This window comes from Gallus gallus, chromosome 9 (genome assembly GCF_016699485.2).
Source record: "Gallus gallus isolate bGalGal1 chromosome 9, bGalGal1.mat.broiler.GRCg7b, whole genome shotgun sequence".
Classification (NCBI taxonomy): Eukaryota; Metazoa; Chordata; class Aves; order Galliformes; family Phasianidae; genus Gallus; species Gallus gallus.
Genome location: NC_052540.1, coordinates 9,197,252 through 9,209,682, shown reverse-complemented (window position 1 = coordinate 9,209,682; position 12,431 = coordinate 9,197,252). Strand labels below are relative to the sequence as shown.

Below are 12,431 nucleotides of genomic sequence, written 5' to 3'. Positions count from 1 at the left end.
TCTTTGAAAAACCTCAAATTCTGACACTTTAACATGAGACCATTTATTGTGTCTACACCATTTTCTGGTCTGTAATTCAGCTTATGAGGTCTTTGAGCCTGAATGAGAGCCCACCCCAGAGCTGGAGTGGGGCAGAGTGCTGTGGTTTGCCTCAGCTTTATCAGAAAGTCGTGGGAATACCCAGGCAACACGCTGGATAGTTGCTTATCTGGAAGGGTGATAACTTCTTACCTGATATCCTTGATATAAGTAATATGGAATCCACTTGTTGGAGAATAAAACGAATTAATCACAGAGCTTCACCCACAGAGAATCGCTGGTTCCCAGATCTAAAGGGCCAGAAGCAGACTGCATAAGCCCTGTCAAGTTTTAAAAGCAGAATCAACAGCCCTAGATTCACAAACACCATACAAACCACCTCTGGTGTCCTTGAGAGAGAAGCCACAAATAATTTTAAAGTTAAATTAAACATAAATTAATGTTTCCATCTCTATGACTAAAAGATACCAAAGGCCAAGGCGTAGATTCATCTGCTGACATTTATCTGCTGACACTGGTGCTGACATTAAGTACAGTTACACAGACTACCTCATAGAATACACTCATAGAATCATTTGATTTGGAAGGGACCCTTGAAGGGCATCTAGTCCAACTCTCCTACAATGAACAGGGTCACCTACAGCTAGATCAGGTTGCTCAGAGCCTTTAGGTACTGAAAGATCACACCCCTGAAGCCTGTGTGAGCGATGTAATAGCAGCAACAGAGCTGAGTAGTCTCCCCCATTTACCTGCATCCACATCCTACCTATTCCTTGAAGATCCTTTACTTTTGTCATGCATCATTTATAACATGTTAGTGGCCACAGACCTCCACCAAGAATATTTCTTTATGCTAACATGTGAGGAAACTCAAAGGGGAAGAAAGCACTACAAATTTCTCCTCTAGAGATGACTAAGTTGAGAACAGACTCTTACTGTAATCACAAGCCTTGCCAGTGAAAGAGGTAGAAACTTGCTGATGTAAGGTTTCTCCTGAACAAATCAGTAAAAGAAATTCCCTCAAGTCTCATTAATGTGAAACTGATTTAAAAACGAGTCTTCGTGTTAAGGAAAATCTTCATATACAACCACTCCCTGGAGAAGCGGAAAGAGCTGTGTATTATGGATTTCATAGCTACCCACAGAGCAAACAGAGCAAGGTGAGCAGTGGTTTTAACAGGTGTGAATACACTTGAAATAAATTCCTTTGCTCTTGAGCACCTGCTGAAATAATTACTCAAGGTGAACTCACCTCTTTTAATGACAAAATAAACTTACTACACAATGCAGTTTTTAACATTTATTTTTAACTCCAGTTTCCATTTTTTTCCCCACAAGCACTTTTTTAAACAACAGCCTAAAAAGTATTATAATGCTAACTCCAGTTAAAAGGAAAATTTTGGCACAAGATAGTGCCAAGCAGTAACAAAATAAACAGAATAAATAACCTTTACAAAGATTTACAAATGCTGAACAACACAATAGTGCTATGCAATAAGCCTAATACAATTCATGCTCTGTACAATAGCTTAATGAAGTCTTTACTAAATAGTACTCATGTCGTATTAGTAAACCTAGAAACGTCAACAAAATGCTTAATTCAAGCAAAACAGTGATGCAATATGAATCAACTCCAGAAGTTCAACGGTTCCAAAGAAGCCAGAGATAGTGGTGAGTAAGCACACAACAGTGTACAACATGACAACCTCAACCAAGAGGTTGAACCAAGTGGTTCTTCAGCCACGTCTGCGTTTAGTTCCCAGCTGGAAACCATATCACATTGACATCCTCTTGAGCTTCTGGCTGTAGAAAACAACAAGAAAATACACTTAAATTATCACTTCAGCCACAGATCAATTACAGGTTTCTCTCTACGAGCTACAGCACTACTGAGGGAATAGCTCGGGTAGAAGAAGGGATACATGATATGACCATCCCTGTGAGAACTCTAAATAGGAACAGCCATGTATGACAGGAGGTAGAAAGGCTGAGATCAGAACTGCCATCAGAAGGAGCCTTCAGGAGAAGTGGAAATGCAAAAGAAAAACTTCTATACATGCTCCATTTTCAGCCTAGTAGTATTTAGATATTTAGATTCATACCTCAGGAAAAGAAGATGCTTCTTCACCCAGTCTTCCTTAGGATTTACGCAGGCTTTCAGTCCCCTGACGGTGTGGAAACTGGGAAAGAAATAATGATAAGGAGATTGGTAAATAAACATTAGAAATCATTACTAATAAATACTCGGAAGCTGCATTTAATCAAAAACATGTCATAGTTACTCTATGTAATAAACTATAGCACCTGCTTTAGAAAATATTGGTTTGATATGGAATGCTCCACAATGCCTTCAATACAACATGAACAATGTAGTATAGTTCCAGTGAAGCTTACATATAATAGCTTCAGTCTTAGGGACTGTTTCTTGCAACATAAAATTGTGATAAATTTGTTATAATTATTGAGGCCAAGAACTTTGCTAGATACAAGAAATAACTTGTGAGACTGAAAAGAATGTTTGCTGTCATGCTAAGATGTCAGATAAACATTTAGGTAGGCTAAAACATCAAGGAAAAAATTCTGATCTCTGCGAATTAAGAACTCTCACTTGAGTTTGTTACATGGTTTATGCAAGGTTTTGTCAAGGAAGCACTCTGTTGGCAAGGTACATCAGGTGGAGGGTCATGCACATCCTTGTCTGCACAGTGATTCCTAACCAGACTTATGTATAATGATTGTATGGCTGTCCTGTGAGTTAGTAGTCCCTCTCTACTGAAAAAATCACATTCCTACAATTCAGATCATCGTTCCTAGCCCAGCAGACTTCCTAAGGTTAATATATGACTGTCAGAAAAAAAAACCAGGTTCTTCTGAAAAGCAACTTACATGATGGCATCAATATCACAGACTTCACCAGACAGCTGTTCAGTAAAGCCCTTAATGACCTTCCGAGGCAGACGGACTTTGCTGTAAGACAGACAGCAATCTTGGTTGCTTTGTGCTGGAACAAGAAAAAAAAAACAGTCATGTCAATAAAACTCATTTGGACCATGTTGTCACGCTGCCTAGGTTATTTGTTTTTCAGTTCCCTAACTATCTAGCTCCCCTTCGACAGAAAAGTTGGATTAGGCAGCATACTTTGCTGAATTAATCCCCCTCTCCCTCATACTAGTGCCAACATGCACACCCTGACACAGCTGGCACGATGCAAAGTAGCACAAGAACCGCATCCTGGGGCAGAGTGCCCAAGCTCACTCACCCTGGGAGGTACTGCACAGCAGCAGCAACAGCAGTCCCAGCAGAGAAGCCAAAATCAAACTCTTGGTGCTCAAGCCAGGCATTTTCACTCCAAGCAGCAGCTATGCTCCAATGAGTGCTCCTTCGCTGCCTGCCTGTACTGCCAGCCTCAACGCTTCTCCACCTGCTTATAAAGCAGTTGCCAGAGCCATGGGAATTCACACGCGGGCGGGTTCCACTATCATCACTGGGTTTCCCCACGGCAAATTCCATCATGCCCAATACAACCTGAGTGCTCCTTCCTGATGCTATAACCAAAGATAGCGGCATGCTGGGGACTTTTTTTTTTTTTTTTTTTTTAAGTAGGTTATAAGATTCAACCCAAAAGAGGAGGAAATAAAAGGTTGTGAGGTAATGGTTCTGTGGGTGAAACATGTATTTTTAGGGGCAGAAGTGGGGGTTGTGAAATGAAGAAAGTCAAATGTAGGTAACCAAACATTACTTAGAGAAGCTGTGTCTTTTCCATGCCCTAGTTTAATAAACACAAGCTGTGGGCAGAGGGAGGTGAGTCTAGTCCAGCTGGGTTCATCTCAGTATGGTATACCATACTATTAGAAACTGAGTAAATATCCTTAATGATGCCAAAGGACTAAGTCAGTATTTACTGGATGGCCAACACGGTAACATCAGACTTTCCAGACAACTGCTTTCTGAGCTCTAGATTGGGCTCCATCTTCTTGGGCTCCATCGAGGATGCATGGACATGAGTTTGTTTAGAGTTTCTTTTACCATATACTCACTATCATCACTTTCTGCCCATTTGTTACACATCTGAGCTATTCCACTGGAAATAGTCTGTACTGTTCCAAATGCATCAACACTGTTTCATAAGTCACAGTTGCATATTCTTGCCTTCCCAGGCCAAACTGCATTCAAGTATTGATTACACCTGAACATTCAGCCAAAACACACAAACTTTAAAATGCCTCGCATGGATCGGGAAAAACCCACGTAGAGATGCAAGTACACTCTGAGCTGCAACTGAAGATTGTGATATTCCCAGTGCCATTTAGTGACCCACGTGAAAGGAATGTGATGGCTGCAGGCCACATCCTGGTCAGATGGAGTACACAGAAGCTACTGCCAGCTCCAGGTAGTTATAGGGTAAGCTGAGCTTTAAGTGGTTTCTCCTGAGTTAGAACTCAAGGATGCAGCTATAGTCTGTTCAGAATTACATACATTTTATTCTTCATAGACTGTCAGTACCTCTCACAAAGTGTACATTCCTGTTATTCCTTACTAAAAATGTAAAATTTTAAAGATAAATAAAATTCAACTTTAGAACAGATTTATATTCAGATAAATCCCTTTCTCTATATAATGGCCAGAACTCAGGGAAACTCATACAGCTATGGTGCATGCCTTGCAGCACACACATCTCACATAAGTTAGGAATGGTTGTGCTCAGTGCCACTGCCATTGGTCAAGGGACAGGGAAAGAGGCAATAAAGATCCCATACTGTTCTATAAAACTGCTATATGTATCATAGTAGAATGCCATGTAAACAAATAACTGCTAAAATCACCATGCTCTCAGTATGCTTCCTGAACTGTTCTATGCACTTGTTGTCAGCACTAGCCAATGCAACAAAATACCTAACCAGAATGATAACAACTGAAATGACAGAACTCTAGGTTGACAGGTTTTTGTTTTCCTTAAGTACGATAGTTAAACATGAATAACTTATTTCTAAACTAACAGATACTAAGAAGTGTCAAGTTGGCAATGAAGGATTCTCTATCATCTCCACTTTTTTTTTTTTTCCAGATGGTTCTCCAGTGACAGCCTGTAATTTATTTATTTATTTATTAAGCAGGAAGTCACGCCATCCGGTCTCTGTCAATAAGATAGGAAAATTAGGCACTGGGTTCTCAAACCTCATTCCTCTGTTTCCACCCTCCTATTTCTCTCTTGCATCGAAACTAGGAAAGTCTCCAGCCACCTTGGAAAGAGAATTTTCTAAGACTGTTGAAACATCTTATCTGTAGATTAGCATCATGATCATCAAAAGCACTAAGCTAAAAAAAAAATTACTTATAAAACTTTTTTCTGAAAAGGAGATCCATTTGCCAGAGTTCTCTCACCACAGCTTTGACTCCCCCTACCTACTCTGAATTTAGTACAAGCAGTTTGGATAGTGGAGCAATGATGTAACCCAGCTAGTGCTCAGCCCATACCCCTGCCCTCAGGTAGTTTCCATCCCACCTCTGGTAAATATCAGAGCCCTTTGCTGGTGCTGTGCCTAGTGGCTGCTGCGTCATGGGTGTACTCCTTTTATGTCAAAGCTCATTTGATTTAAGAAATTAGATTAAGATGTAAAATAAAAGTCATCTTAAGGGCCTCAGATTCAGAGGAAAGCGTTCCTTTTTTAATACTTAGTTTGTACAAAGCACCCTCAATTTATTTGCACAATGTCATTAAAAATCAACAAAAGTTGCAATGCAAATGGCTGAAGAAAGCTGCCGGGCAGGTCCTGACTTACCTAGCTCATAACCATATCTTATCTGTCTTCACATTTACAACACAATCATAGGGAAGAAAAAATGAGAGAGAGAGAGAGAGAGAGAGAGAGAGAGAGAGAGGAAAAAAAAAACTGGTAAGTTTTACACACTGAAAGAAAATGGAAACATGGGTAGCAAGCTCCCAGGCAGCCACTAAAGATCTGCTGGACATCTAGCTGTGGGTGGCCAGCGCTGGACCAAAACCAACACATTTAATGTCCCAACACTGATGTAGTTTGGGGGCTACATAGGTGGCCCTACAGTAAAGGGCTGCGTGCTGAGCGCAGGCCGGCTGTGCTCCCTGCACCCATCCCACACCTTGCTGCCTCAGCGAGGTGCCGCCATCTTTGGGAAGGCCGCAACTGCCCACAGGGCTGTGTGGGCAGGGCTGTGCCCAGGAGTCTCTTTGGAGGGGCACAGCACAAAGCACAAGAGGCAACAGCCACAAGCTATGAGAAGGGAAATTTGTATCCGACAGTGGAAAAAACATCTTCACAGCAATGCTGGTGAGGCACTGGGACAGGCTGTTCAGGAGGGGATGTGAAAGCTCACTCTGAATACTTCAAAACTTAACTGGCCACAACCCTGCCCTGAGCATGATCTTTTGTTTGAATTCCTCCCCAAGCTGTAGTCAAGCCCACATTATTATTGTTTTTTTTTTTTTTTACCTCCTGACATTTCTGTTAGGACTAGCATTCCTTTTCTTCTTTCAGTTTCCTAGCTTGTTTCTTCCTGACATTTCTTTTGTGACACGTTTCTCAGCTTTCTCCCCTACGAATTTCTCTCCTTAGATCCTCTCACAAACCCTGCTCTCTCCCTGCTGACATACTTGCAGTAGGACAAAATACCAAAGCATAGATCTACAAAGTCTTCGACCTCTCTTAAAATTCCTCAGTTTTTGTTCCAGGGGCCAGAAAGAAAGTTGGGGAAGCAGGCCACATTCCTACTGTATGTTCTTTAAAAGATGATGTGAAGGCAGACTAGATGCTGAAGCTGCAGAGCAGTTCAGTTAGAACTATAAAAAGAGCAGAAACAACAGGGAAAATAGAACCTTTTCCAGGGTAATACTGAGAAAACAGTAGTTCTGAGCAACATGAGGACAGTAAAACAAAAGATCTGGGAAGACAGCACTCAGGCTCCAGCTGCAAAGCCACAGCCTCCATGTCCCCTCTCTCCTGAGTCGAGACTGTTGTGTCCACATCATGTGCTGCTTTTTTTTTTTTTTTTTTTTTAAATCTCAAAGGGCTTTTACCCACAATACCATGCTCTGAAATTCTGAAGGGACTTGAAAATTGAACCTTGATAAACATCCCTGGACCAGTGGAAAATGGGGAATTATTTCTAGAGGACAAGCATGCCCCATCACTCTACCCATCACAGAGCAGTGGAACTGAACAGCACAGAAACAGATCTGATTTCCCTAAGTACACATGAATTCCATAAATGAGACTGTGTGTGTTTTCATGCGAAGTTGTGCATGTGAGAAGCTATATACACATGGGGAATTTAGAACTGCACATGATTTGGAAAACAGCTTGAAAGATTTTTAAAATATGGGCCCACAATGGTAACCTGTTTGACTAAGTGGTTCTGCTACGAGATCCCAGAAGTCATACAAGTGCAAGGCTTAAAGCATACCACTAACTATCATTAATATTAACACAGAAGAGGGATTTTATAATCACTGGTTAGTATGCTACAGCTTATAGTCACTGTTATATGGGCATAGGTCTAATAGCAAATAGAATTGAAAAAAAAAAAAAACCATCTTTCGCCTACAGTAATGTCAGCCACTGCCTATATCTTTATCTGCTGTCTGAAATTAGAATTATATTGACAATTTTCGATTGACTGGTAATTTACCAAAACTTCCATTTTTATCTGTCTACACAAAGAGATATTTCATTATATACTAATGTCCTTGGATAGACTGCTGAAAATAAATAATTATAGCAACACATCTGATCAACCAGGAAATAGAGAACAAAACAGGAAACTCCCTTCTGTAATTTCCAATTGCTTAAAACAGAGCAAAGGGCAGGAGAAGGCACCAGTTTAAAGGAACATATGAGCAGAGCCAAAACAGGGGATTTAGATATTGCATAATCATCAGTGATGAAATACAAAATAAATCCCAAGCACAAAAGTTCCACACGCAACTTGTTCAGTCTCTCTAATGTTACTGTGATGCAACAGTGATTTCATTACGTTTAGCATTTGCATGACTGTCTGACAAAAATCCTTATATGAGGGAAGAAACCAGTTTTCACTAAGTATGTGTTAGACCTGGTTGGGAACAGTTCTAGAAATAATCCTGAGTGAAAATGGTTTGATGCAATCATGAACAAATTATACGCCTGTTGGAAGAAATTAACCTCTGATCTTCTGAGAGTGCAGGCTATGAAGGGCATGGTACGTCTGATTTGATTTATCATGGTGCTGGTTGCCTGTTGCTTCTTTCTATGGGACAAAAAGCTGAATATCTGGTTTTCTACAGGAAGATCTCTCTAGTTCAAAACTAATGTTATTCTATCCTATAGTTCCTTTTGGTAGTCAATCACCTTTTCTCAGAAGTAGACCTCTGAATGTTGAAGGCAAAATATAAAGTAGGAATTATTGATGAAAAATAGCAAAAAAAAAAAAAAAAAGCTTCCTACCAATCTGAGCTGTTGGTTATATTAAATTTGCTTCAGTACAACTTCATCTTCCTTCTAATCTAAGAAGGAAGGAAGGAATCCAAGAAATTCAGGTACAATCAAAGAAAACATTACAATTAATGTTTCTGAACACTAAAGAAGTTGAAAACTGCTTATTTTCTGCCTAACTTCTGCAAAGGTAAGGAAGAAAGGAAGAAATCACTTGAGAGGATACAGAATGTATCACCCAAAATGGTTTGAGAAAGCTCTGTGTCATTTGCAAACAAAAAGGAAATTGCTTACAAAAAGTGAGCTTGATTTACTAACTTATAACATCCTGGAAAACACACACACAGAGCAATCTTTTTGTACAGGAGTCATCCTACTTCAACTCTGCATGTTTGTCAGTTCTTTTCCAGTACTATTGCATGGTTGAGAATATTCCAGAAATGTACAGACCGCAATGATCTGGATAAGGAGAGAGTAGCCGGAGCCAAAATCCACAGCCTGAACATCAAGTTGCTTTCCAGTATTAACAAATGTGAGTTTGCACTTAAAAATATTTTGAAGTATTTAATGCATTCAAAAAATATTCAATTCATAGAGGTAGAAAAAAGCCTCATTATGCCTTGGCAATAATGAGAGACGTGACATTTTCCATATTTGTAGACTAGAATTGAGATAGGCAAAAAAGAAAGAAAGAAAAAAGGGTAATTAATTTCATTAGAAACACAGCTCTAGGTAAGCTGAAACTGCTCATGAATCAGGTGAAACCAATACATGTTTGTCTAAAAATTAGAAGAGAATATTTTATAAAACCTGAAGTAATTTTTCTGTAGCAGTCTGTGGTTCTTTTCTCAAACTGACATAATAAAAGAAGAAAGAGAAGGAAGAACCAAATAATGTGAAGTGGTAAAGATTTAGGCTGACCTCAAACTCACTGACTGAAGGTTTTACCAGACTTGACATTTAGAGCACTCTATCACTTGCTTTATACACATTTGGCACAATCAGGATTTTGTTATGTATTACAGGAAGACTAACATAAAACTTTCCAGTAGCACCTGTTTGTTTTGGATTGCCAACCTAGAAAAAAAAAACACAAATAAACTGCGTATGTTAGCTAATATCATTTAATGGGTCTGTCAAGAGCATTAGCAGAGTGGCCATGGATACAGGCCTTTCTCAAGTGTTGCAATCAGTATAGCTTTTCAGTACTACTCAGGTACATTATGGGGACTTTCCTAAGGGAAGATTTAAACCATGATTGCCTAAAACAGCTGGCTTGGGCTTCCTTCTGTCCTATACTTTTCCCAAGGAAGCCCCAGCTCTAGGTTCTTCCACTGTGACTCTTACAGATTCTTTTGTATAACGCAATCACCTTGCTTAACTGCCCTATACCTTTAAAACACATTCGGGACCTTAGCTCTTCAATTCTTGATTTCTTTAAGAGGCATTTTAGGGCTCTGGCAAGAACAGTGTTGCTTTAACTCCCTTTAATAAACATTTGCCAAGGTCTTTTTCCTCTCCTATGAGGTTCCCCCTGGTCTGCTTCAAGCAAAGCTTACTTCTTGTCCAGACTAGACTTTGGAAATGACATTAGCCACCCTACTGGACAGCTGCTGTCACCTGCCGCTGAGTTCTTTAGCTGAGGCCCATGGGTGGCATTTTAAGGAATGTGCTATTCCCAGCCGCACAGGACTGCTGACAAGCTTCAGGGCCTCCTGGAAACAACAAGAGATGGTTCTGCAAGAACTAGAGCCAGAAATTCTGCTCTAACACAAGACATTTCAAACCAAGCACTCTGGGCTTGACAGAAATCTGGTAATCCAAATGAACTGTTCTTAACAAGAACATTTTTGCCTGGTCTTCTTAAATCTAGACTTCCTCAGATGAGGGAATGGTCCTATTTATGCTTCATGTTTGCACTGAGGGTCCTGGGAATGATAGCTGTAGTGTCAGCATAAAGCATAGGCTATAACTGCTGCCTCTGAAACAACTATGTTTACACTCTCACCTGGGACAAGAATGCCTACCTTGTATTTGTCCAACTGCAAGTGTTTGGTTACTGCTATCCAAACCTTACTGAGATGGCAAGGAGTCAAAGTGTTAGAAGAACCTATTAAAAGAATCTGCTAGCAACACGATGCATGTGTAATTTCTCAAATGTCATTAGAGGTTTAACATTAAATGAAACATCCAGCAAGTTATGTGCACTTGTCTAGACACAACACGTGTTCTTCCAGCAGGACTTGGGCAGCCACAATGATTCAAACTCTCCCATGGTGTCTATAGCATGAGATGCACTTTGAGAGGAAAAAAAAGTAGAGCAGAGGTGCTGAAACTTCCTATCCGAGTTGTGTAAGTGTAAGTTTTTACTCTGAAATGATATATCCTTCCATGACAACAGGACAAAGGAAAAGTGCCACTAGTGGGAGGTTTGTAGGATAAACAGGTCAAGCATATGAAGGAACACGCCTCAGAAAGTGATCTTTCAACATGGGAAGTTGCTAATAAATTCTCTCAGGTTTTTCCTCCCACCTCTGTGGCAATCCGCAGCAAGTCACCATTAGTCAACTAAAAGTATTAACCAACTCAAATGAGATTTGCTTGACCTAAAATATCATTTCCTTTGTGTTACTTAACTGAAGATGAAAAAATTATGCAATGAATGTCTAAAGCACCATTTAAGAGTGTTCACTGAATTGAATTGTATTTCATTACAAAACAAACAAGCAAAAAAGAAAAACAAAAACAAACAAACAAAAACACAGATAGGATGGCAAAGTTTCCAGGTCCAGTCAAACAGAGAATTCCAGGAGACTTATTTGCATACTGCACACATCCGTGAATGACCAAAATGCCCTCCAAATTCTGAAGGTGAAGATGAATAGATTCTTTTATTCTCTTCCTGATCTACTCAAAGCATGATTCTTACTTTTTTTTTCCTCTCTCTTTTTTTGCATTTTTAGTTGCAGACTTGAGCAATTACTGAACTGAAAGAGGAGATTTTACATTTCTGTCAGGAATCAGTGAGAGTTGGCACAAGCCCTATCTCCAGAGACTAATGAACTTTTCTTCAGACCCAAGCCAACCCATGGACCTTGGCTGGCTCACTAGTCGGTCATGTGGAGCTTATAGCTTTTACAGGAGTAAATTGAGATTGACAATGTTGAGAAAAATAGGTCATAATTTTTACTGCTTTTGGTACTTTGTGAAAGTGATCTTTCACTCCTGCAAATAACATATGGTTCATATCAAGAGAGTATTAAGCAAAATTTTCATATCAGCCACAGAGAAAGATGCGTTTCAATCTTTTTTTTTTTCCTTTCAGAAATGAAGAGCTCAAAGCCAACTTGTGAACCACACCAACAATCAAAGTGATGGTGAAAGATAGCTTTGCATTTGCAACAGAAATTCAACCACATTTCTCACTGGGATTATTTATCCTCCGTTTAATCCAGAAATACCATCAAACTGCTGTTCTTCCTAGAAACACTGATGGCTTCCATGACAATGAAAGAATTGACAGATGTAGCATCTCTGGGGCAGAGGAAAAATAGACCCCATACAAAATCAAAAGGGGAAGATGCCTCAAAGCTCACATAGAACTTCAGTCTGAATGAATAATTTCACAGCAGAACAGTACCAGCAGATACCTTCACAAGCTGGAAGATATCTGCTTTTCATCTCTGCCTTATGGCTCCTTTGGACTATACTGCTTCTCATGCTTCAGTTAAGTGCTACAATGGACCAAACTTTGTGCCAGAGAAGCTTCCCAGAGTTTGGCAATTTTCTTAACAGACAGGGAGCAAACCAGAGAGCTGCAGTGCAGATCACTGCAATGCAAACAAGCACGCCATATTCCCTATAACGGCTTAGCAGGATTCCCAAGGGGATATCTACTCTAATTCAGGTGGTACTTTCCCAGCCTTTCATGAGCAGGAGGAGGTTGAC

The 12,431-nt window shown here is 40.0% G+C and overlaps 1 protein-coding gene across 2 annotated transcripts; it reads right to left on the bottom strand.

Moving 5' to 3' along the window:
- Positions 1-1,324: 1,324 nt before the first annotated feature.
- Positions 1,325-11,216, bottom strand: CCL20 (C-C motif chemokine ligand 20). 2 transcript variants are annotated; one of them, XM_046898302.1, is made up of 4 exons: positions 6,157-11,216; positions 2,926-3,040; positions 2,142-2,219; positions 1,325-1,842 (listed from the first exon to the last, which is right to left on the bottom strand). In XM_046898302.1, exons 1-4 carry the CDS (start codon positions 6,326-6,328, stop codon positions 1,815-1,817), a joined length of 393 nt encoding a protein of 130 aa, XP_046754258.1. In that variant the 5' UTR covers positions 6,329-11,216; the 3' UTR covers positions 1,325-1,814.
- Positions 11,217-12,431: the final 1,215 nt, after the last annotated feature.

Coding starts and splice junctions, on each gene's coding strand:
- CCL20 (XM_046898302.1), bottom strand. CDS start 6,328: ATGTTTTTTCCACTGTCGGATACAAATTTCCCTTCTCATAGCTTGTGG. Junction 2,220..2,925: donor TGTGATATTGATGCCATCAT/GTAAGTTGCTTT, acceptor TTTCTTTCCCAG/TTTCCACACCGTCAGGGGAC. Junction 1,843..2,141: donor AAGCATCTTCTTTTCCTGAG/GTATGAATCTAA, acceptor TGTTTTCTACAG/CCAGAAGCTCAAGAGGATGT.